Below are 24,356 nucleotides of genomic sequence, written 5' to 3'. Positions count from 1 at the left end.
GGAAATATGTATTCAAAATATTGCTGCATTTACTTGTGCCACAGGGCAGCCTTTTATAAATATTACACCGTTCAGACACAAACAATTGTGTTGAGGTATATTAAGTAAAATATTAACTGTAAGGGAACTCATTCCTCATCATCTCTCCCCCTGATTTTTAACACAACCAGTACATTTACTGTTAGAAAATATTGTACTCTGATTCTGAAAGGTTCTCAATGCTGCTAATTCAGAGTGAAATTATATAATTGAAATATGACAAACATTTGTTAACATAATTCTAACACTGTTGTTTAGTTACAGCTGACCAGTGTCAGATTTAATGACTCAGGATTTGCAGATTTATAATTTCTTTTAAGAAATTGTGCAACTGAAGACTTTCTGGGTGAATAAGAAATAAAAAATAAAATTAAAATAAATCAAAGCCCACATGTTCACATTCACACCTACAGGTTAATCTGCTACTGGTCAGCACAGGTGTCACTGATAACATGTCACCATGGCAACATGGGCCTTAGACCTGAGGTAGCCTGGGAATAAGGTGTCCTTTTTTTTCTTTTATATGAGTCAGTCTTAGAAAGAAAAAGTCTTATTAGATATGTCACACTGGTGTGTGAGCACAGACTGGACCAACACACACCAGTCTGAAGCGTCTACGTGACACTGGTCCTATAGGACGCTCTATACGGAAAGTGACGCAGTGACAGATGAATTACTGTAGAATAAGTAAAGAAAAAAAATTCAGGTGACGCAGAGTAAAACTAATTATTTCAAAATTCCGTCTTTGTGTCACTGTCCTTCCTGTTCTAAAAGCAAGGAAACAGAGAGGGCAATCTATAAAAAAAAAGGCAAAGGCAAAAAACAGTGACCTTGGATGAGAGCCAGTTTAAGAGGATAATGCGGCGCCTTGTGAGTTTTGACCGGAATTAAAAGCAGTTTTGCTCCAGGAACCTGAGTTTTTATCTCCTACAATGAAATCTCATCAGGAAATGATCTGTTCACAGCTAGTGAGAGGATTAGGAACAATTAAGAGCAATCAAAGCCTGTGCACTCTACAGCCTGGGAGACCATGAACCTCTCCTTACATTACTGTTTTAACCACAACCAGAAACAGTTCAGATTTTAAAAAATTTGTATCAATATCAAAGCCAAATACCTTTCAATAAGAAATATTAAAATTCTATCGCCAATAAAACCTTCATAGCATATAGTCTCAATGTATGAATAATCTGATAAATATATAAATCTGGAAAATAAATCTGCTCTAAATTAACATATTTAGAATTAAATAACCTTTAGTTATATCACCTGTTCTCACTTACTATAATATAAAGTATATATGTTTTCATTTACAACCTCAGATGTTGATTGAAGAAGCCCTTTACATCAGTTTTCTGAGTTCATGCAAGTGGATTTCAGATGGCAGTCATCTGATCACAGAGCGACCTCTGTGCTCAAATCACTAGAATGAATAAAGTCAAAGTCAGAAAATCAAAGACTGGACTGGACTGAAAATGACAATCATCATCCCACAGGTCATAGAAGTTGATCCTCTGATGTACAACTGCTATATCTCTGTCTCTATTCAGTGATGGAGGTGCTTTTTATCACTAAGGTTTAAGATTTAAATGATCAAATATGAAGTAATCTATAGAAATCTGACCTTGAGCTCTCCTTTACTGTGCACTGCTGTCTGTGGGTAAATAAAGTAAACACCACACACTCTCCAGTTTGGTCAGTTTTTTACACTTTGCTGTTATAACGCCTGTGTAATCTGATTTCTGAACCAGCCTGAGCAGCCTGTAAGCAGGGCAAGAAGACACTGCTGTGAAGGAGTTTACTACTCCATGAAAATACATTTTCTTGATAGAATAATAAGTGATACGGAGATGGCAGACAGACATCTGTACAGGGTCTACATCAGCAGATCAGGAAGGTCACACATAATCTGAAGTAAGACCTGCAGCAGCGACCTTCTCCTGCAAATGTGACTTAACAGAAGTGTAACAAGACCAGTCACTGAGCAACACAAACAAGGTGAGTTCAAATATCCTTCAACAACTGGATGGGCACCAAGAAATCCAGATACACTGACCTCAACTGAGAAATATAATGGAATGAGATAAAAAATAAAAAATAAAATAAATCAGCTTGTTTACTAGAAACACATGAGATTGAAGTGAAGAGCTGAGTGCAGGGGATGGACCTACCTGTTGAGATGGCCGTGCAGTGTTTCAGCACACTGTCATCCTGGAGTGTGCTGCTGGCTGTGCGGGCTGCCAGGTTGTGAAGTGTGTGCATGTGTGTGCGCGTCTGATGAATATGAGAGCGTGTCTGAAAGTACTCAGCGACTCAAGAGAGCAATGTGGCTGCCTGCGGTTTCCTGAGCAGCTCTATTGTGGTGGAAGGTGATATGTTTTCCTGAGGAAAGGCCCGTCCCGTCCTTTCTCCCCCTCCTACGCCACTGACATCCCCCCACCACCACCACCACCACCAACACCAACCTTCCCCCACTCCTCCTTCCCACCACCACCACCACCTCCACCCCCTCCCCCCATCCCTGCACCCCAGGGACCTCTGTAATCACACTAAATGCATGAACTGTACAGTGTACCAGGAAAGAGTTGAACAGAGCTCACTGCACTGCACTAGTGTGTGTGTGTGTGTGTGTGTGTGTGTGTGTGTATCTGATTCCTCTTAGAAGAAGATAATGAACTGATGATTCAGTGTAAATGGCCTTGAGTGTGAGTTCCATTCATCCATTCGTCTGTGTATTTTTCCTCAGTGGAAAACTTAAAGTTGATGAAACTGGACTGAAACGGAGCTGTTGTCTGTTTGGTCAACGCAGCGCTTCAAGGTCACTGACACGGCTCAAGTTGAAGGATATATGACAGAGGTGTGTGTGTGAGTGAGTGAGGACATTTTTGGGAAGTGGGGACATTTGGCCGGTCCTCACTTTTTCCAAGGGCTGTTTGAGGGTTATAAGACTTGGGTTAAGACGTTAGGTTATAATTAGGTTTAAATTAGGTTTAGAGTAATGGTTAAGTTTAGGCATTTGTTTTGGATGGTTAAGGTTAGGGTAAGGGGCTAGGGAATACATTATGTCAATGACATGTCCTCACAAAGATAGATTTACAAGGATGTGTGTCTGTGTGTGTGCAAGCCAAGCAACTTGTCAACAAGATCCTGGAGATCAGAGCCCAGTGGTTAAAGCTTTCCCACAGAGTGTGTGTGTGTGTGTGTGTGTGTGTGTGTGTGTGTGTGTGTGTGTGTGTGTGTGTGTGTGTGTGTGTGTGTGTGTGTGTGTGTGTGTGTGTGTGTGTGTGTGAGTGTGTGTGTGTGTGTGTGTGTGTGTGTGTGTGTGTGTGTGTGTGTGTGTGTGTGTGTGTGCTGCCACCCAGTGTGCAGTCTGTGTCAGGACAGTGAGCACCACAGAGACGGCCATTTAATACTACAATACACTCATCATCATTCAGGTTTTGATTCACAATTACTTTATTGAGGGACGTTTTTCTTTGTTACAAACTCCTGAACACCTTCTAATACCTCACATGTAGAACTAGTTTATAGGAAAAGCTCAGCATAGCAGCCTCACCTCCTCGCTATCATTTCTATATTAAAAAAAGTGTCCAAACATAAGGTAATGTAATGTGCGGTGCATTCAAAGGGTGTCATTATCAAATCATGCATAATCAATTGGAGTAATTTTACATCAGATGCTATTATATTATATATTATAATTATTTTATAATTTATAATTCATTGGGTAACACTTTACAATAAGGGTCCCTTAATTAACATTAGTTAGTACATTATTAAGCATTAATATATTAACTAATGTATAATTAATGCTGAGTAATGCATACATAATGATAACTAATTACATCATTATGCTTGATAATTTATGAACTAACTTTGAGTAGTAAATATTAATGAACTGCTTACTAATAGGCTACATTAATTAATGTGTTTCCTAATGCTAAGTAATACATAATAATGATTGTTAAACAGTTAATTAATGCTTAATAATGTACTAACTACCGTTAATTAAGAGGGACCCTTATTGTCAAGTGTTACCATTCATTGTTATAATATAATATTATATAATATTATAAATTTCCCCACTGTGGGACAAAATAAAGGATTATCTTATCTTTTTTATTATTATTATTATTATTTCACATGAGGTTGAAACGTCTTGTACCTGAGGGGGAGCGTTTGCATTTCAGTTTAATATGGTCTGTATTTGTATATATGGGAGTGAAATCTTTGTAAATGCTCAGAAACCTCAGATGTATAGATTTATGTGTCAGCTTGATGTCTTAGAAAACCATATAATTAATAGTTTGACCCACATGAACTTCAGCTCCATCAGGTATCAATCTCTGTTCTGGAGACACTGGTACAGCTGTCTCTTTTTTAACTTAGGCTATAGTAACTTCTATTTTTGATATCAACTATGTAAATCTCTATTTCTATGTTTTTAGCTGTATTCTCTTTTTGTATGTTTTGTGTGTCTGTTATTGTGTTTGTGTTTGTCCTGCTACGGACATTGAGTCCATAGTGTGTGTGCTGTAGTGGACCACATACGTATATTATACTCATGTTCCAGTCTGTGTTGAGAACAAAAACAAAAACCTTTGAGAGTTTAACAGGATTGTCATCTGATCCAGTGTGTGACATGGATTATGAAGGTGTACCAAATAAACCCACACCTCATGTGTATTTACAGTATAACCTTCCCACAGAAGTAGAGAGAACACAACACATACCACACACAGCCTGAAAGAAATGTTTTATTAGCTCCTCCTGCACAGAAGAAACACAATTTAGTGAATGTTTTTGACCAAACTGAAAATGCACTAACAGCACAACTAATACACATGATGTCAGTGAAACATCATTAAAAACTACAGTGGGAGTGAGTGTTACATTTTACTGGTGTGTCCATTTCCTGTAATCATGACCATAAAGATCACAAATAGACAGATCCTATGGGCGTAGAAGCTAGCGGTGTGTGTTGAGTGGCAGGTGGGACATGACTGTGAATCAGTGTGGAACATGTGATCAACACGAAGCATCCAAACCCCTCAGGTCGTCCGCTTCACACCTGAGATCGGCTCAAACTGTCAGCTCAGGTAAAAAAAATCACTGTTTGCTGACATCATTAAACTGTACATGCAGCAAATGATGGGCAAGTTAAGTTACCCGTTGTCCAGTGAAGTAAATGCTCCCTATGCTGCAGATAAATCCTGGTCTTTGAGGGAAACTTTGTCCTAAAAACTCTGAAATATCTGTTAATAGCTGCTTAAAGGCACAGTTTGACAGTTTGGTAAACTTGTTTGCTTTCTTTCTTAACAAGGCTTATATTAAATATAAAAATTACAGGCAGCATGTAGTTAGTTTTGCATAAAGACACACCTATGCTCTGTACAAAGTGGCAGAATCCACCTATAGCTGCACCTCAAATGTCACCGCTGTACTAACTGTGAAGTTTTTGTTTCATTTCCAAAAATGTAAAAACTGCAGTTTGTGGTTTTACAGTGTAGTGTGCTGGAGTCTTGTTATTAGTTAGAGGTTGCCAGGTGACCAGCGGAGGCTATACAAGATGTGAATATGTCATACGTTACTGCATGCTTGTGCATGTGGATCCTTACACAACAAACAGGGACCGACTGGTAAAAAGTTTGCTTCACAGAGCCACTAGTGATGGAACCTTTAAGACTATGAGTGTGGTGTCGATCCTCTCATCCATGTATGTGTGTGTGTGTTGGGGTGGGGGGCGTCAGAGGGTCTGATTGTTGCCTCGGGTGTTGTGGTACTGGTGGTGAGGGTTGGTGAAGTGGTAGGGCTCGTGGCGGTAGTGGCTGTGACAGATGACGGGATGCTCGATGCCTTCGCTCTGCAGCTCGTCCTGCTTCTGGACTCCCTCCAGCCTCTCCACCAGCTCCTTGATGAAGGTCTACAGAGGAGCACAGCAGCCACAGAGGGGGGGGGGGGTCACACAGCTGCTCCACATCCATCAGTACAACCTCTGTTGTTTGACAGAACCTTTCACTGACTTATGTCCAAAGTACATTGTTTATAATGTAGTGTAGGAGCAAAAGTCACAACTAAAACATACAATGATTTTTTTTTTTTTTTTACTAAATTCCTCTTATACACAGTCAATCCAAAAAACTGGCAATGAAAAGTCAGGGGGTGGGGGCCCACTTCCGTATTTTTTCAGGGGGCCCAGAATTCCTAGCAACGGCCCTGCCTGAGGACCTGAGGGCAGCACCCAGTGTTCATATTTCAAAAAGCAATCTTATTACTTATCTTTTTAGTCTAGCTTTTAGCTGAATTCCATTTTATGTCATGTTTTTTGTTTTATTTTTTTGCAGCTACATTTCGTTATTTATTTTAATTTACTCATTTATTTTCAGATCAATTACACATTTTTAATGTTTAATTTTTTTATTCTTTATTTTAGGGATTAGCTTTTACGCCTTAGTTTTTATATTTGTCTATTTTACTTTTGAACTTTACCTCTTTATTACAAAGCATTTCTAACAGCGTTTCTTCAGCCAGCAACACATTACACACTTTTGTCTACTTTCATACGTGAGTTTTGGGGTGAGGGAGGGGCTAGTTTTTTATGTTTTACTCTATGTCTTTGTGTATGTAAAGCACTATGTGCAATTCCCGTACGAAAAGTGTTATGTAAATAAAGTTTGACATATGGGTGATTCTTCAATTACGGTACTATTGACCTCTGAAATATTGAAAAAATACATTTCTTTAAACTCTGTTTTTTCTACTTCAACAGCGTTCTTATAGTCTGGAACAAAGATGATTATGACCATTTCCATTTTTTGGAGCAAAATTCAGTTAAGTTTTAGACTTGCTAGCATAACTCAGCAGCTATCTAACAGTGTACGTTGGTTTTATGTAAATAAAGTGATATTTCTTGTTTCTGAATTAAAATATCCAAACAGTGACTTGTTTAGTCATAACGCCTAATAAACATACTCTCAGATCCGGATGCATCAATCTTCGAATTACTCACAGATCAATAAGTCATGATGCTTCTGCCATAGCTGACCTTGTGCCTACTTTGAGTAACAACTGAACAGTAGTTTGAAAAAACCTTAATTGCTCTAAAACATGTGATGGTAATGACACATGTACTGGGCACAGCGATATCTAACTATAAAAAAGGTTCTAATTACTTTGATATAAACCAGATGAATTTGATGATTTTTTTGATTGTTATGTGACAATGTAAAGTGAAATTTTAATGAATTTAACATTTTATTCAATTACTTAGCTATGAATAAGATGTTCAACAGTCTGGGCTGAGGAAAAGCCCAAAATATTGAAATTCTGGCATAGTGGATTTTCAGCATGTGAAAAAAATTGTCAATATTAGTAAAAAAAAAAAATATATATATATATATATATATATATATATATATATATATATATTTTATTTTATTTTTCTTGAAAATTCACTGTGGGGATAGAAAAACTGCCCCTAATTGAAGAATCACCCGTATATGATAAGGCATTCCTGTCCACTAGTGTCTGTAACAACATCTATTGCACGTCTGTCCGTCCTGGGTGAGGGATCCCTCCTCTGTTGCTCACCCTGAGGTTTCTCCGATTTTTCCCTGTTAAAAGGGTTTTTTCCTCAGTCAATGTGAGGGTCTAAGGACAGAGGATGTTGTTACGATGCCATGTAAAGCCCTTTGAGACAAACTGTTTGTAAAAACGGGCTTTTCAAATAAAATTGCCTTGCCTTGCCTTTCCTAGTGATGGTATCTTTTGTTCATACTGTCAACAAATGTCATGGGAAAAGCAAAACCTTTATCAAATGTCCCCTAGGTTTCGTCTGTGAATCTACACTCTGAGACATCTTCCTTCCTACACCATGCTGCTGCTGAAATGCAGATTAATCCACAGAAGAAAATAGTCCCCACAGAATTACCACCATTTACTCCCGTTTGAGTAATACTTGCTCAAGTGTTAGCTGTTTTATAGAATTACTTGGAGACCGAAAGACAGTTTTTAACACTCATCTCTTAACTAAGACTCATTGGACTTGGCAGTGACTGTAAATTAAAAAGCACTGAGATGGAAAAAAAACACATATCTTATTCCTGGCAATAAGCAAATATGTGGAGTATTTCCAGCCTCATTCTCTGGCTGTGATGCTTTTTTTTTGTTCTCTTTCCTCTGTTCAGCAGCAGCCACAGCTAAATACATCTGTCAAGTCTCCTCTTCAGCACCAGCTTCAGTTCATACGTATACATACATACACAAACTTGGCTGAAAAAGGAAAATGGATCTGTACTGAACCCACACTACACAGAAAATACATTATGTATAACCCACGAGAGGCCTTTGTGAGTTTAATCCTCTCAGAAATTAAATCAAGATACACAAACAAACAAATGAATAGAAAGCATGCTGCATCTAACTGATACTTTATAAGGAAACATCTGAAACTATGTGGGTCACTGGTGTCACTCTGTGTCATTAATAATATACTACAATGACCATGCATTTCACGAGTAAAACAATATCCACAGAGCTGTTATCAGACCACTTTAAAAATAAACAGCAGCGTAGACAGAGTGCTAAATAAAAGGGCTTGGAGTGTTTGGAGCGCTCTCACAGCCATAGATGGAAGAGGCCGTGCAGAGCAGCTGGGTCTCTAGAGGTCGACCCCCAGGCCCAGAGGAGGAAGTTCCCACTGTGTGTTGTGTTGTGTTGCGGTGTAAAAGATTACAAATGGCCTCTGTCAAAATAAGCTGCAAAAAATAAGTCCTCCATGTGGTATCTCCATCACCACACTGTAAACACAACATCTAGTCTGGATAAGGGGCACGGGATCAGTATGAGGAGGAGGAGGAATGATGACAGGATTTCAGTGTTTAGGACAGACCGTAGAGAAAAAAACCTGGACCTGTCATTGGATGTCGCTCTAATAACTCCAGTGTGTGTCTGTCTGTCGGCCCTCCCTGCTCTTTTGCCTGTGTTTGCATCTCTGAGCCCAGCACAGTGCCCAGAAAGACTCATTGTTTGCACAAATGGAAACAAAAAGGCAAGGGAGCACAGAACGTCTTTGTTGGGGCATGAGACGAGGTGTTGGCCGCTACGGCTTCAATTTAGCCCCGTGTGCATGTACACATATGCGGGTGAATGCATAAAATATGTGATGTCATGACTGATCGTAATTGGGAAAATCATTTCTGAAAACATACCTCTGTGTTCTTCCTGCAGTTTCGGAGAAGTTCCTGTTGGAAAAAAAAGAAAAAAAAGATCATGTTGTAACAAACCAGCAACACCATCACTCAGCTTCAACAACCCTCCCTCTCTTTCTCCATATTCAAACCTTCAGCTCCATCTGACACAGTCTGACTAAGGTGATGACACACTTCATGTTACCTTTAGCTTTTTCACTTTCTCCTCTGCGGTGGGCAGGTCAATCAGGTCATCAATGTTCACCTCCTCCGGCATGTCAGCAGCCTGAAGACAACACACACACACAGACATGATCTTCTCTTCTCTTCAACCTTGCTACATCATCTTCCCATGCATGCTCATGGCAGATCACAGTTATAGTGAGTGGAAATGTTTATTTTCATCGGTGCATCAATGCAGGAAATGGAAAATTCAACATGTTTAGTGTGTGGTTCAGGCTATCTGCTTATTTAAAGAGGTCATTCAAGCCAATCTTACATTTAAACACACCAAAAAAGAGTGTATGGTGTGATAGTGCAAAGGCAAAATAAAGTTCCTGGGGTTCTTCCACCCATGGACCCAGATCTTCACCCCGGCGACAGCGGCCTGTGTGGGCCACACAGTACAGTACAGTAACAGGGGCCCAGCTATGTGTGAACAAACAGCCATTGTTAGAGCCGAGGGAGGGGACAGTCCCACCACCCGCCCGTCCACACCACCCCACTGCACTGTCTGTGTGATCAGGCAGTGACATCGGCTCATACAGTGGCATGCTGGTCAGACTGTCTGTTAATGTGAAGAGTACAGCAAGTGGAAGATGAAATGATCTCTAAAAGACAAAGTTAAACATGAAACACTCTTTTGCAATATTTTAAGCAATATCAGTGTATTATTTATTATCTTATTAATAATTTGTTTTCTACAGTTTTAGAGTGAAAAAGGGAAACAAAGCAGCAGCTTGCAAAGGAATGGGAAACCCACTTGAGCTCTCAGATAACTTTGACCAAGGTATCAGACAAGATATTTACTATTTACATGCTGTGACAGTTTCCAAAGGGAGGCTACTAGCTACCAACTATGCAGGGTGGCCAAACCTTTTCCTTTTCTGTCATTTTGGAAATATAAAAGATGAAATATATTTGTATATAGCCTATAGTTTAAAATGTAAAGGTAATGTGTCATCTGTAACTTTATAACTTTTGGAGATCATTCCATCTTCCACTGAACTGTTCACATTAACAGAAGTTTTGACCTGGGGGCCCAAACTTTGCATGAGTCTGCAGCTCAGAGAGCAGCTTCATCTCCACTCTGATGTGCAGCAGGTCCATCTCAACTCTTGTGTTGTGCAACGTGACTTTGACCAACACAATAACACTTGTCTTGAGTTATATAACCCACCACAGGCTGTTTTCCAGTAACACTGATTAAAACTAATTAAGAAACGTTCTGACTGGTCCATAATCTCTTCTTTGTGATATATTATTGGATAGAGTTGACATTTTGGGTCCATGGGACTACGCCAGCTCTCTGTGGAGATACGACTTGTTTCCTTACAGTCCACAAACTCCACTCTGGCACCACGATCAACTACACATTAACTACTAAAACGCAACCCCCCCTCCAGCAACAAACAGTGCTTTCCCTCTAATCTTTTCCTCTTCCTTTTCCTCATCGTTCACCCTTGTCTCAGTTTCATGCTGCCCATGTAAGGCAGAAACCCCCAAGACAGATCCAGGTCTGAGAGAAGGGGACAGCTCCTCATCAGGAGGCCCATGGCCTTGTAAGGAGAACCAGGCGGCCCCACCTCCCTATGATGAACACCTCGTATATTAGAGGAGGCCTGTTGCATGTGTGTGATGCAATCCTCTTCACATCACATTTTTGAAACTTTTCATGTCATATTTATGTCTCTTCTCCATTTCACTGAGGAAAAGCTGCATCTTTTAAAAAACCCACCAACTTTTTTGTTGGGTTATACACTGTGGACTATAGTATTGAAACAGCTTCTTTCTTTCTTTCTTTCTTTCTTTCTGTCTTTCTTTCTTTCTTTCCTCACCCACCTGACCCGCGTACAGCCGGTCCAGGCCCTCGTCGATCCACTTCTCCACGTCCAGCCGCTTCTGGAGCTCCTTCCTGTTGTACTTGACGGTGACCCGCGCGTGTCTCTTCGGGATGTTTCCTCCCTGCTCAAAAGACTCCAAATCCGATGGATCTGCGTCCTCGAGCCTCGTCCCTGTCCGGTCGTCTGCCATCTCTGCTCTGCGCTGCTCCGACTGGTCTGAGGTCTGCTGGAGCGGCGCGGCGCGCACCCACTGCTTTCTCTCTCTCTCTCTCTCTGCTGCTGTTTATTTATACGTTATCTACACACACACACGCACACAAACAGAGAGAGGGAGGGAGGGGTTTGTCTTACTTTATCTGGTTAAACAGATTAAATCAGTGGAGGAACTCTCGACCTGCTCTATGTTTTCTGAATCATACATCTCAGGTTTAGGTTTGAGTCTTTTGCTATTTTTCACCATCTTCAACTAAAACTGTCAAACCTGCAAAACTTGTTTGCACTCTAGTGTCATCACTGATCTGCAGCAAACACTCGCTCCTGATACGCGCAGCTTCTTCCAGCGCTTTTTTTTTCTTATGAAAATCTTTATTTAACATTTGAAAAAATACAGACAACCAGTATGTGTGTAAAAATAGACATTGAGTAATGAGACAATATAGAAACATAAATAGCCTATAATATAAATAAAATACAATAAATGAATAAATAAGGCACTTCTTATTTTGGGGTTTGTGAAAATTACTCTTTAAAGTGTTGCAATGTGAGCTCACTTTGACATTAACTTCAAGGTGTCCAAATTCAATCCTTCTGTGAAGACATTAAAGTTTAGGTATATGGACTTGGAAAACTTCATCTTGTGAATGTAATGTGTATGTAATCACAAGGTTTATTATGAAGCATATTGATTTGTCATTACATTAAATCTATCTATCTTTGGGTCTAATTGTGATGGACAGTTTAGTTTTATTGTAGATACATGTTTCCATGTCCCATGGGCAAACACAAAACAAATGCAAAATTGTCTCGGCTTCTTCTCAGTGCTGACGACAGGAAACAGCAGCTCCTCACAAGGTGTGGCTTCACTCACTCAGGCTGCACCAGGGAGGTCGGCCGTGTGGTGGAGCCTCTCTGTGGCCTGGAACATGTCAACAACATTGGGTGGTTGTAACATTTCTGACATTTCTGCGTGTATCTTTGAGGCCAGTGTGTACTGAGTTATTGCAAACTGTAGATTCACGTGGCTGCTAGTGAACACAAACAGAGGATGTCTGTTTAGTCTCTAAACACAGTGAGACCAGACCACACACCTCAATGTACCAGTATGGCATGAGGAGGCTTCTTATTCAACACTTACATTACTTTTAACATACGTGGTGTGTGTTTGTGGGTGTGTCAAGTGTATTACTTCGTCAGTCATAGCACTAATTATAGCCCTTCCTTGTCTTGCAGGTTGTTCTGGGTGACTGGTTTCACATGTGGAGGTCGTCGGCTGATGTTGCTCAGCTGGTGCAACTAGTGCACGTTTGCTCGCTCCCTTCCATCCTCTGACATCAGTTTTCCTTCTCTTTTGACACATCCACCACCCAACAGCACATACAGCACTCATCCTGACTGCATTCACCACCGAATGCATTGTGCATTTGCCTATTGCCACACCCACTGAGCCAGTTTGTGCAAATCTTCACCAATTCCAACATCATTTCACCCACGAGCATATTAATTTGAGAAAAACTGATACTGAAGATAGTATATTTTTTGACCAATAGGTAACTATATTTTTTGTGCTTATAGTATTGCAGATAAAGTTATCTTAAATTTATAGGAGTTATATTACAATAAACTAGTTTCTCAAAATGTTATGCTTCTCAGTTTCAAACAGATCTAATTCAACAATAGCTGGCTGGGGTCTGGAGAGTGTTACAGAAAACCCATAAAACTAAATGTGCTGTCATGTTGGAATTATTTTACAGAATTACTTGGCAGAGGAAGAGAAAGACTGACAGAGGTTTTCTACTGATGCGGTCACAAAGAGGAGCCACTCATTCAGATCAGGTACAAATCATCATCATCATCAACCTTTATTTAACCAGGCAAAACATTGCTAAGAAAAAATTCGTATTTAAGCAATGGCCTGGTAGGAGGTGTGGGACCTCCTGGGGGGAAAGGGGAGAGGGGGAGAACAAGAGAAAAGACATCAGAAATCAGGACATCATGTAACACAGATCAGCTGGGACCAGGTTCCCATGATCCTCCAGGTGCAGGTTTGTTATTGATGGTAATGTAAGGCCTTTATGAGGTGAAGGGGGAACTGGAGCTGAGTGTGGCAGGGTGGCAGGATGTAGCTATCCAGATCAGTAAAACAGACAGATTACTGGTTATTACCACTAGGGGGCGCTGAAGCAGCACTGACCAGTCACACCACTGTTCCACTGGAATTAGCAGGTGCACACAAATCAGGCAAATCCACTATTAAAAAACAATTGTCTCCTTCTCCATTGCCACGACAGTCGTCTCTTCTGTCTGGACTGAGGACACACAACTCAGACACACGGAGACGCAGCAGACAGAGTGAGCTGCCAGTCATCCTGCAGACTGGTGACACAGGGATGTGAGATGCTTCAATCAGTGTGTTTTAAAAACTGTGCGCAGTGTTTGAGTTTTAGTTCAGTCTGACTACACCGTGTTTTTAAAAAAATGTTTGATATTGCAATGAGTGCTGACACCTTTACCCAGATTCTTTTTTTTTTGTAATTTATTTTTTATTGACCTTCAGAAACAGACATTCACAGCATATACATCATGTGAGCATACTTCTTGCATCTGTTGTCTGCCCTAAATGCCTTTTACCCAGATTCTTAAAGATTCTTTCTCCAGATCAATAGTATTTCAATAAAGAAAATAATAAAGTGTATATTATGGTTAAGTAAATTTTGTTTTACTCTGCTCAAGCATGCTATGTGTTGACTGGTTGAGTATGGCCTCTCTGCAGTCATTAGAGGCTGCAGTCTCAGGACCATTTTAGGACCTAAACCTAACCCTAATCCCATAAACAATTCAACTGTTCCCACTTTCTCCCACATGTGTTTTGATAATCATATGTTAGAGAGTATTTAACACAGCAATGAGTCAAAAGTGAGTTTTAAGTAATTCAAACAAACACTATAGGGTCAGTTTGATAAAATGACTCCCATGACCCCATAACAACAGACTAACTGAGCATGTGCAGTGTGAATGTCATCACTATAAGATGTTTCTGATTAAAGGGATAGTTCAACATTTTGGCAAATTGACCCATTGCCATAATCCCTATAGTCATGGCAGTAGGTTTGTTACCTTTAATTGTCGGTGCAAGCTATTTTAGAACGGTGGAGCAGGAGCCTCACAGGATTTCTTGGTTTCCCTCATCAAACTCATCAAATACACAATCCAACAACTCCAAAACGCTCTCAGCTCTTGGCTCTGCTCCTGAAACTATAGGGATTATGGCAATGGGCCAATTTGCCAAAATGTTTAACTATCCCTTTAAGGGAATCAAACTTGTTGTAACCGTCCTCTAACCAGTTTGGTTGGTCCAGAAAAGTACGTTCAATATGTATGTGTTCATATCAGCTCTGAACCCAGCCCTGATAGATGACTGAAATGATTCTTAAAATCCTTCATTTTCCTGTAACAGAGACTTAAGTCCAGACTCATGTCAAAGCAAATCTTTTATTCCATATAACAACAACCATGTGATGAAATTAAATAATATGAATGAAAACATGGAAACATAACCCAAACTTTGGCATGAAATCAAAATGGCACATGAACGAGCATCAGTGATCAGTAGTACATATATAAATTACAGTGATGGCTGTTTCTGCACCATAAAGCACATTTTTCTACATATCCCTGCTCTGAATTTTTTTTTTTTTTTTTTTGGGATACTTCACAGCAGCGTGTACAGCCCAGGTACAACATCAAACATCTTCATCATCATTCAGCATCATATAAATATATCTTTGTGACAATCAATGTGAAAGTATAAACATAAGTTTTCAAATAAATAAATAATATTAAAGAATAAAAATGATGGTACGCACAATAAGGTAATAATGACCAAAGGAAGATTGAAAAGCAAAACAAAAAATTCCGCGTTTAAAATTATAATAAGAATTAAATAATAAAAACAAAGTGAACATGTTAAAGCCGATGACCCAATAAAAGATCGGCGGCCTGCAGAGTATTGTGACTTCCTGTATTTGGTTGGTGTTGTAGGTCCTATGTATGAAAAGCGTATCATGTTATTTGTCTCTTTGGGTCTTACACATGGAAGAGCTTTGCCCCATATACTTTTTTTTTGTAATAATCTTTGTAAATCATCTTCATTGAAGTAGTTCATTTATCAATTTTTTTTTTGTCTTTTCTTTACATTTGTGACAGTAAATGATCTCCAGCACCAGCAGAAGAGGTTTCAGCTCATGAATGTGCTCCTGTCCTCCCTCTGCACGAGAGAGAAGCAACAAGTGCTATAATGTTTTTTTTTTTTTCATTATTATAATTATTCAACCGTCTGAATGTCGACGTTTCATCTCATCCCTGCTCCTGAGCCCAGGCCGGCCTCATCCCTCCACATGAAGTCCTGCCTCTCTCCTCTGGCCAGGCTGCTCTCCACGGGACCGTGCCTGTACCCGGATCTGTCGTCGGGGCACAGGGAGAGGCTGAGGCGGGCCGTGCTGTTGCTGATCTTGAACATGCCGCTGGGGCCCAGGAAGGCTTCTCTCTCGCTCCCTCCCAGGTTGTTGACCGTCTCCAAGTCGTTGTAAACCGCGATGTCGCTCAGCTGCTTCCTCCCTTGCAGCCTCCTCCTCCTCCTCAGGAAGACGATCCCCGCCACCAGGACCAGCACCAGCACGGACAGGACGCAGGAGATGGTGAGGGTGGCGGAGGAGGGCTGGGAGGTCTGGCGCAGGGCCGGCTTGAAACTGGGCTGGAGCGTGAACTCGCAGCTCGGGCCCATGAAGCCCTTAGGGCACTGGCACACCGGCCCTGTGAAGTGGGTGAAGCAGGTGCCGCCGTTCTGGCAGGGCAGGGCGCCGCAGGCGTCGGAGCGCACGCTGCAGTTCTTGCCGGTGTAGCCCAGGGTGCAGGAGCAGGTGTAGTCGTTCACGCCGTCCTGACAGGTGCCGGCGTTCTGGCAGGGGCTGGAGGCGCAGTCGTCCACGTTGAGCTGGCAGTTGGCCCCGGTGAAGCCGGCCTGACAGCGGCACAGGATGCTCTGGCCCAGATCCAGACACTCTCCACCTGCAGAGCACAGACACTCAGCTCAGCATCCAGGAGATCAGGAGTAAACACTCGGCAGCAGGCAGACAATTCATGGGATTACATTTAAAGGGATAGTTCAACATTCTGGCCAATTTTCCTATTGCCATAATCTCTATAGTCACAGCAGTAGGCTCACCACTTTTAGGTGCATGTTGTTTTGAGATCAGCAGGGCAGAGATGCAAGCTGCTCAGTGAACACGATGGAGGTGAATGGTACAAATACACAATCCAACAACTCCAAAATGCTCTTGTGGACAAGTTGTGACCTGTATTCACCACGCTATGAGATAATAATGTATAATTATGTAACATGACACATGAAGAAAATACTCAGAACTGTTTGTGCTTTTCAAATTTCTCCATCCAGCAGCCGTGTCTGGAATGCAGTTTTAGCTATGAATTTGCCTCGAAAACAACTCTTTATTGGAATGTTACATTATTATTTCATAGCGTGGTGAATGTGCAGGTCACAGCTTGTCCATGAGAGCATTTTGGAGTTGTTGGATTGTGTATTTGATGAGTTTTGAGGGACAGGGGACCGGTACCATTCACCTCCATTGTGTTTGTTGAGCAGCTCACGTCTCTGTCCCGCTGATCTCAAAACTACATGCACCAATAATTCAAGGTAATGAACCATAGGGATTATGTCAATAGGCGAATTTGACAAAATGTTAAACTATCCTTTTAACACTGTCTCTGTAGTGCTAACAGTAATGGGGGGAAAAAATCATCATAATGTTTCCAGAGAGGAGGTCTCACCGTTCAGACAGGGCCTGTTGCTGCAGCGGTCCAGCTTCTTCTCACAGTTGGAGCCGGTGTAGCTGGGAGGGCAGTCGCAGGTGTAGCCGCCGGTCATCGTCTCCACGCAGGTACCGCCGTTGAAGCACGGACCGTCCGCACACGTCATGGCGATGATCTCGCAGTTCTTGCCATAGAAGCCTTGCGGGCAGGTGCAGGAGTAGTCGTTCTCCAGGTCCTGAGGAGAAAAAGCTCCAGGTTAACGTGGCAAAGAAGGAGTGTGGAGTGAGAAGCGTCTGACGTTTGATTTGATTTGAAAGTTAAAGCTTTTGATTTTTTTTTGTGTATTAAGTAAGTCCAGCAGAGGTCGACAACAGACACTGTATAAGCCAGTGGCTATTTGTTCTGCTGTGTCTGTACAACTAGACACATGTGACTGATAACAATACATTTTATATATTATATTAGTCCCATGCTGGGGAAATGTAACCCTTCTGTTGTCCTCCTGGGTCAAACTGACCCAGTCTGTTTCAAATGGTCCTTCTTTCCTCCCTTCCTTCTGTCTCTCCATCCATCATTCCTCCCTCCTTTCTCTACTCATTTCCTTTCTTTTTCTCTTCCTCCACCCTTCTTTCCCTCCTTTCTCCCTTCTTCCCACTATCATTTCCCTTCCTTCCTTCCTTGACCCTTTCTTTCTTTCTTTCTTTCTTTCTTTCTTTCTTTCTTTCTTTCTTTCTTTCTTTCTTTCTTTCTTTCTTTCTTTCTTTCTTTCTTTCTTCTTCCTTCCTTGACCCAATCTGTTCCTCCTTCCTTCCTCCTAACTGGACTCTATAAAAGATCACCATAAAATATTCTTAAAATGAGAGTTTCTAAAGTTAGAGCTCTGTATCTCCTCTTGAGCTTCTTAACCTCTTATCTGATTTTCATTTCAACCTATTACAGTAATGGTCCTGCACTTACGTTGCAGCTGCCTCCGTTCTTGCAGGGGTTGCTGTCACACTCGTTGGTCTCCAGCTCACAGTTGGTGCCCCCGAAGCCGGGCCTGCAGGTGCAGGTGTAGCTGCCCTGGCCCGTGTTGGTGCAGGTGGCGCCGTTGGCACAGGGCTTGTGGTTGGTGCAGTAGTTGAGGTCCTGGTCGCAGAAGAGGCCCCCCCAGCCCTCCTGACAGTTGCACTGCCACGGCTGGCTGCAGGTCCCGTGGAGGCAGCCCGGGTAGCGCACACACTCGGTGCAGGAGGGGCCCTGCCAGCCCATGCGACACTTACAGCCCCCAGGGGCCTCGCAGTAGCCGTGCTTCTCGCTGCAGTCCGCCGAGCAGATGGCTGAGGAAGGGGGAGGGAGGGAGGGGAGGGTGTGTGATTACAATGGGTACGCCTTCTCATACATCTCACACACACACACATGCAGAGGGCCCCCTGTCTGACCCCAGCCCCGCTTCAGACTTCACTGTTGGTTAAGTATTAAGCCAAGCAGCTGGTAGGCACACTGCCAGAGAAAAATGCTTTCTTTTATCTCCTTTCCATGACACACACACACACGCACACACACCAGCACTCACGCACGCACACACACACACACACACACACACACACACACACACACACACACACACACACACACTGATCACCTTGAAAAATGAGTGTGTGTATCTAATAGGGGCCACAGTCTCATTGTAACAGGGAACAAAAGGCAGATGGAGCAAAAACATTCACGCAAAGGAGCAACGCCACAGGACATTACATTAGACAATGTGCTCTGAGAGATGTGATGAAACTTTTTTCTTTCTTTCTTTCTTTTTTTAACAAAGTTTTCAAGTTTGACCTCATGCTGAAATGTCTTTGTCTCCTGTGTCTAATTACCCTCAGTTCCTTTATCTGTTCAGACTTGTATTGTTCTGTAGAATACTTTGTTTACACTGTCTTACACTGACTGGAGACAATGGAGATGATGGATCTTCCTGCCTCAGCTCTCAGTTATTCTTATTATTTTATTCTATTCTGTATCTTACAGTGAACTTTTACTCAGACTTCCAGATTCCATCTTCCTGTAATGCTGTTTTGTCACTTACAACCTAGTTTGTCACTTTATTATATAGAAATATGTTGTGGATGTTATCTCTTTTTTTTCTTTCCTTGGATATTGTTGGCTGTAAACTGGCATATCATTTGATATAATGTCTTCTTTTGTTTTAAGAAAGCTGCAAGTATTATAAGTTTTCTTGCTCCTTTTCAATCCTAGGATTGGAACGAATAATGAATGAATGAATGAATGAAAGGTGCCATATAAGTTATTAGAATTAGAGACACGTGTGATATTCTTCTTGTGGTGATACACGATTAAAGAATAAGATGGAGTGAGATTATATTATATTGCGTAGGCCTATATATTTTTACTCCATTCACTTCCATCATACTTTAAATCCATATAAGGATATTTGAAATTGAACTTGACTTACGTTCAGAGCAGTAGTTTCCCTTCCAGCCCTCCAGACAGATGCGGTTTCCCTCCTCGTCGCAGGTGTAGTGACCCAGCGTGTCGTCCCTGGGGCGGCAGTAGTCCGCGCAGCCGTCGCCGAAGTAGTACTCGTCGCAGAAGACGTGGTAGGAGTAGCGCAGCTCGCTCTGCTCGCCGAAGTGCACGTCCTGGGACCAGTCCTCTCCGATGGCCAGCCTCCTGCGGGTCGCCAGGCGGCTCACCAGGTTGTTTTGGTTGTCTGAGGAGAGAAAATGGACGCTGCTTAACAACTCCATCCATGCGCCAGATGGTGCGTTTATCTAATCCAGAGCATTGGAGAGAGTGCAGGCGCGTCAGGAGCCAACGTACCTGTGTATTCAGTCGGTGACTCGGCGTTCCAGGCTTCGATGATCAAGGAAAATGTTCCCTAGAGCAATGAAATGATGGATTAACTTAAAGCTTGGTTTGATGCAGTTTTTTTAATAGATCATAAACCCTGGAACACGCAGCAGCGCGCTCTGTGTTTGACGCGCAACTCACCGGCCACTTGAAGTGGAAGGGCACCCTGATGGGCGCGCTGCTGGAGATGGAGGTGTGATCGGCGCGGATCACGTTGGTGTGTCCGGTGCCGAAGGTGCAGGGCGGCTCGGCGGAGATGACGTCCTCCGGGTGCTTCAGACAGATCCTGAAGAAGATGTGACAGTCGCGGTGTCTTCTGCAGATGCGCTGCGCCGTGTGGAAGGAGTGGATCTTCAGCTCGAACATGCCAGAGGACAACACCTGCAGAGACACAGGAGGGATGGCATCAGACACCACACATACACACATAAACAAGAGGACAGACTTGTTTTGGACACACACACACAGAGAAGTGAACTTACTGTGTGCACTAAGGCCAGAGCCAGGAGGTATCTAAGGTGAAGATGTGCCATTTCTTCTCAGAACGTGTTCTCCAGTTCTAAGTGAACGTCCGCATTCGTTGCGCGCAAAAAAATAATCCCAGAAGTTGCTGATGGAAAAAGAAAAAAGTTTCAGCTCTACGTGGTCCTTCAGACGTCGGTTAAATCCTTCTTCTTCTTCTTCTTCTTCCTTTCCTTCTTCTTGTTCTTCTCCCCCTCCTCCCTGCTACTGTTGGTACTCCTCTTATTATGGTCTGCTGAATTCAGGGGGGGACAGAGGTTTTATACCCTGAGATGCTGCGTCACAGGCAGAGAGGTGGAGTCGGGGCAGACCCCGGGGGAGCAGGCCTGCCTGTCTGGGGATTTGGACAACCTACACTACATCTGGACAAGGTTCTGAATAGGAATATGCTTAAGAAGCTGGCACGAGGCGGATGTGCTGATACAGACAAATCTAAAGTGGTGATGGAGCAGAGGAGGTCTGATGTCCAACATGGAGACATGGTGGACAAGCAGACTCTCCACGCCTTGGTGGATATCTTTAATGGGAAACTTGTTTGTTATTGTGAAACAACTTTCCTATCGATTCAGTTCCTTTTGGTCCAACTGCTCCTATTAAACAAATAAGCATCTACCTCTTTTGCAAATGATTAATTTCCAGACATACTCTGTACTTTGAACTGTCTGGATAAACATGCACGTGATAAGAACTATAAAAATCAGTGTGCCCAGTCTCTAGACCCCCGTGGTTGAAAGACACTGCAACATATTCGGCCGAATAGCGAGACATGGTCGCTGACTATTGCTGGTTGTTCATTCTGATCGCTATTCTGTAATAAATTCTATAAATCTCAGTGAGACTTATTGTTGCGGTTGCCTTTACTCCCTCACCATGGAGCAAACTTTTTGCCTCTACATTTAATAATTCTGACTGAGGAATAGATTGGAGACAGAACTCGTGTAAAAAAAACAACAACAATAATTTAATCCAAACTTTCTACAGGCAAACTGTCACAGTGCCACAACAGTGACTCAGACGTGGATGAGAGTAATTAACTTGTGTAGAGTTTAGGAGCCTTCACATGATTTGGGGCCATTGTTTTGGAGGTTGTTTTCACTTTAGGAGAGGGTCTACAGCAGCACAGCACACAGAGATCAGAGGGAAGCGAGGAAGAATAGCAACAGCCTCCCTCTTTACAACCCACCTTATAATTACTCTGACGCGTGTGAGGTGACAGTGAGTGGGGCAGGAGCGCATTGTGCGTCCAGCGCCTGTTGAGGCCTCTTCTGTTGTTACTCTCGAGGCTGGAGGAGCGTGAAGGAAGGGGGGGGGGGGGGGGGGGGGGCGTGTGTGTGTGTGTGTGGCAGGGAGGGGGATTGGACTATCATGTTGCTTTTGTCTGGATCTCCTACGAACAGCTGTATGGTAATCAACGGCACATGGGGCTTCAAGCCTTGCTATTGTCTCCACACAGCGTCTACCTCTAACCACACACACACACACACACACACACACACACACACACACACACACACACACACACACACACACACACACACACACACACACACACACACACACACATGGTGACAGGTGCTGGACAGACAGCCGCCCGCAATCCTTCCTATATAAATAAGGGGGGTTGGCGGTGTGTGTGTGTGTGTGTGTGTGTGTGTGTGTGTGTGTGTGTGTGTGTGTGTGTGTGTGTGTGTGTGTGTGTGTGTGTGTGTGTGTGTGTGTGTGTGTGTGTGTGTGTGTGTGTGTGCGCGCGCCTGCCTATGCGCTGCTCTAACAGAATAACAAGCAGCCTCGGATATTGATATTGAAATGAGCAGGACACGTGCCTGCAGAGCCCCGTATATCCTGGCACGCTTCTCCACAGGACAACAAGGACAAAGGAGGAGGAGGACAACTGTATATAAAGAAAACAAAACTCAGATGCTCCAGTGTTGACAGCCTCGTAGATTTGGTGGTTATTGATAGGTGGAAAACTTGTGTGGAAGACGCATCCTGCAGCGTCTACAAGTGGGACCAAGGACCTCCAGCTCTAGGGGGTCCTGGTACTTGACTCATGATGTCTAAATACAATTTTAGACATTTTTGGAAATAAAAATGTCCTCATTGATATTATTATTGATATTTGCCTCTCAAATTACAATATCATGGAAAAGTTCATTTATTTCAGTAGTTCAAAATAATGAAACTCATATATTATATAGATTATATAAAACCCCAAATTCAGTAAATCAAGAAATTTGAATATAGTATAAAAAAGAAAGAAAAAAGTTCACCATTGTAACCTAATGATGTCACACTCTATCAGCTGATTAACTCCAAACACCTACAAAGGTGAGGACAAGACCCCTTCACTTATCATGGTTTAGTTAGGCCGAACTGATCATCTTATGAAATTGTCATTGTCTAGTGCAGTAGAAGCATTATCCTATATTCTCATTTCTTGGATGTCATTTTATGGGTTTTGAGACTAAAGTCCTATGAAATGTCTTCTATAAATAAATCACTCTGTTTGGCCCTCTCTTAGTAAAGTCAACCATTCTCTGAACACTTCATTGTTATTGTTATTATCCTCTCTCCAGTAACTCTGAGGAAACCATGTGACAAAATGGTGAAAATGCTGCGTAATGTGAACAATGAGCTGCTGGTCACCAGAGCCACACATACACACACACCATCTGTGACTCTTAAATATCCACCTCAGATTCCAAACAATAACAACAGTAAAACCTCTCTTCTCATGCCTCAATAAAAAAATGCCCTTTTTTTTTTCGAGGTAAATTCATGCAAAACCGCTGATGCATGTAGGGGCAAAAAGTTTGCTCTAATGTGAGGAAGTAAAGACAACAATAAGTCTCACTGAGATGTAAAGAATTTATTACAGAGTGTATCAAATCAGAATGAACAACCAGCAATAGTCAGCAATGATCATCAGATAGATTCACAGACCGTCTTGCTCGGCCCAATAGGCTGCAGTGTCTTTCAACCACGGGGGTCTGAAGAGACTGGACACTGATGATAGGATCAGATTCTTATACAGTGATGATCACGTACACATGTTTATCCAGACAGTTCAAAGTACTGAGTATGTCTGGAAATGACTTTAAGCTTAATTTGTAATAGGAACAGTTTGACCAGAAGAATGTTGTTACACACAAGTTTCCCGTTACAACGCGCGTTCCCGTTGGGGGCAGATTTCCGGCAAGCAGTCTCTGCATTTGCCTCAAAAACAACTCTGTCTGGTATCGTTGTGTTATTATCTCATAGTGTGGTGAATGTGCAGGTCACAACTTGTCTATCAGAGCGTTTTGGAGTTGTTGGATTGTGTATTTGATGAGTTTGATGAGGGAAACCAAGAAATCCCATGAGCCTCCATAGCATAGCTCTGAGCAGCTCACGGCTCTGCTCTGCTGTTCTAAAAAAAGCTTGCACCGACAATTAAAGATAACGAACCTACTGCTATGACTATGGGGATTATGGCAATGGGCCAATTTGTCAAAATGATGAACAACATATAGGTAAAAGGTGTTACAACCACCCCCACCCCGTCAGCCATTGTTTGACTAGCTCGGCCAGCGCGGTGGTTTGAAATGAACATTGATAATGACTCATATTTTACCTAAGAACCTGCTCTTTCATTATTATATACCAATCA

At 42.3% G+C, this 24,356-nt stretch overlaps 2 protein-coding genes across 2 annotated transcripts; both read right to left on the bottom strand.

Annotated features, from left to right (window-relative positions):
- Positions 1-4,859: 4,859 nt before the first annotated feature.
- ppp1r14aa (protein phosphatase 1, regulatory (inhibitor) subunit 14Aa) lies at positions 4,860-11,526 on the bottom strand. Its single transcript, XM_083986807.1, has 4 exons — positions 11,289-11,526; positions 9,433-9,513; positions 9,249-9,281; positions 4,860-5,962 (listed from the first exon to the last, which is right to left on the bottom strand). The coding sequence occupies exons 1-4, from the start codon at positions 11,478-11,480 to the stop codon at positions 5,786-5,788; spliced, it is 483 nt and encodes a 160-aa protein (XP_083842933.1). The 5' UTR covers positions 11,481-11,526; the 3' UTR covers positions 4,860-5,785.
- A 3,458-nt stretch (positions 11,527-14,984) lies between these two features.
- Positions 14,985-21,024, bottom strand: dlb (deltaB). The gene is made up of 7 exons (XM_083986306.1): positions 20,668-21,024; positions 20,327-20,566; positions 20,156-20,213; positions 19,788-20,045; positions 18,293-18,654; positions 17,354-17,570; positions 14,985-16,573 (listed from the first exon to the last, which is right to left on the bottom strand). Exons 1-7 carry the CDS (start codon positions 20,716-20,718, stop codon positions 15,858-15,860), a joined length of 1,902 nt encoding a protein of 633 aa, XP_083842432.1. The 5' UTR covers positions 20,719-21,024; the 3' UTR covers positions 14,985-15,857.
- Between the last annotated feature and the right edge of the window lie 3,332 nt (positions 21,025-24,356).

The sequence above is a fragment of the Trachurus trachurus genome, assembly GCF_905171665.1.
Source record: "Trachurus trachurus genome assembly, chromosome: 14".
Classification (NCBI taxonomy): domain Eukaryota; kingdom Metazoa; phylum Chordata; class Actinopteri; order Carangiformes; family Carangidae; genus Trachurus; species Trachurus trachurus.
The sequence above is the reverse complement of the archived record's forward strand: the minus strand, read 5'-3'. Positions and strand labels throughout refer to the sequence as shown.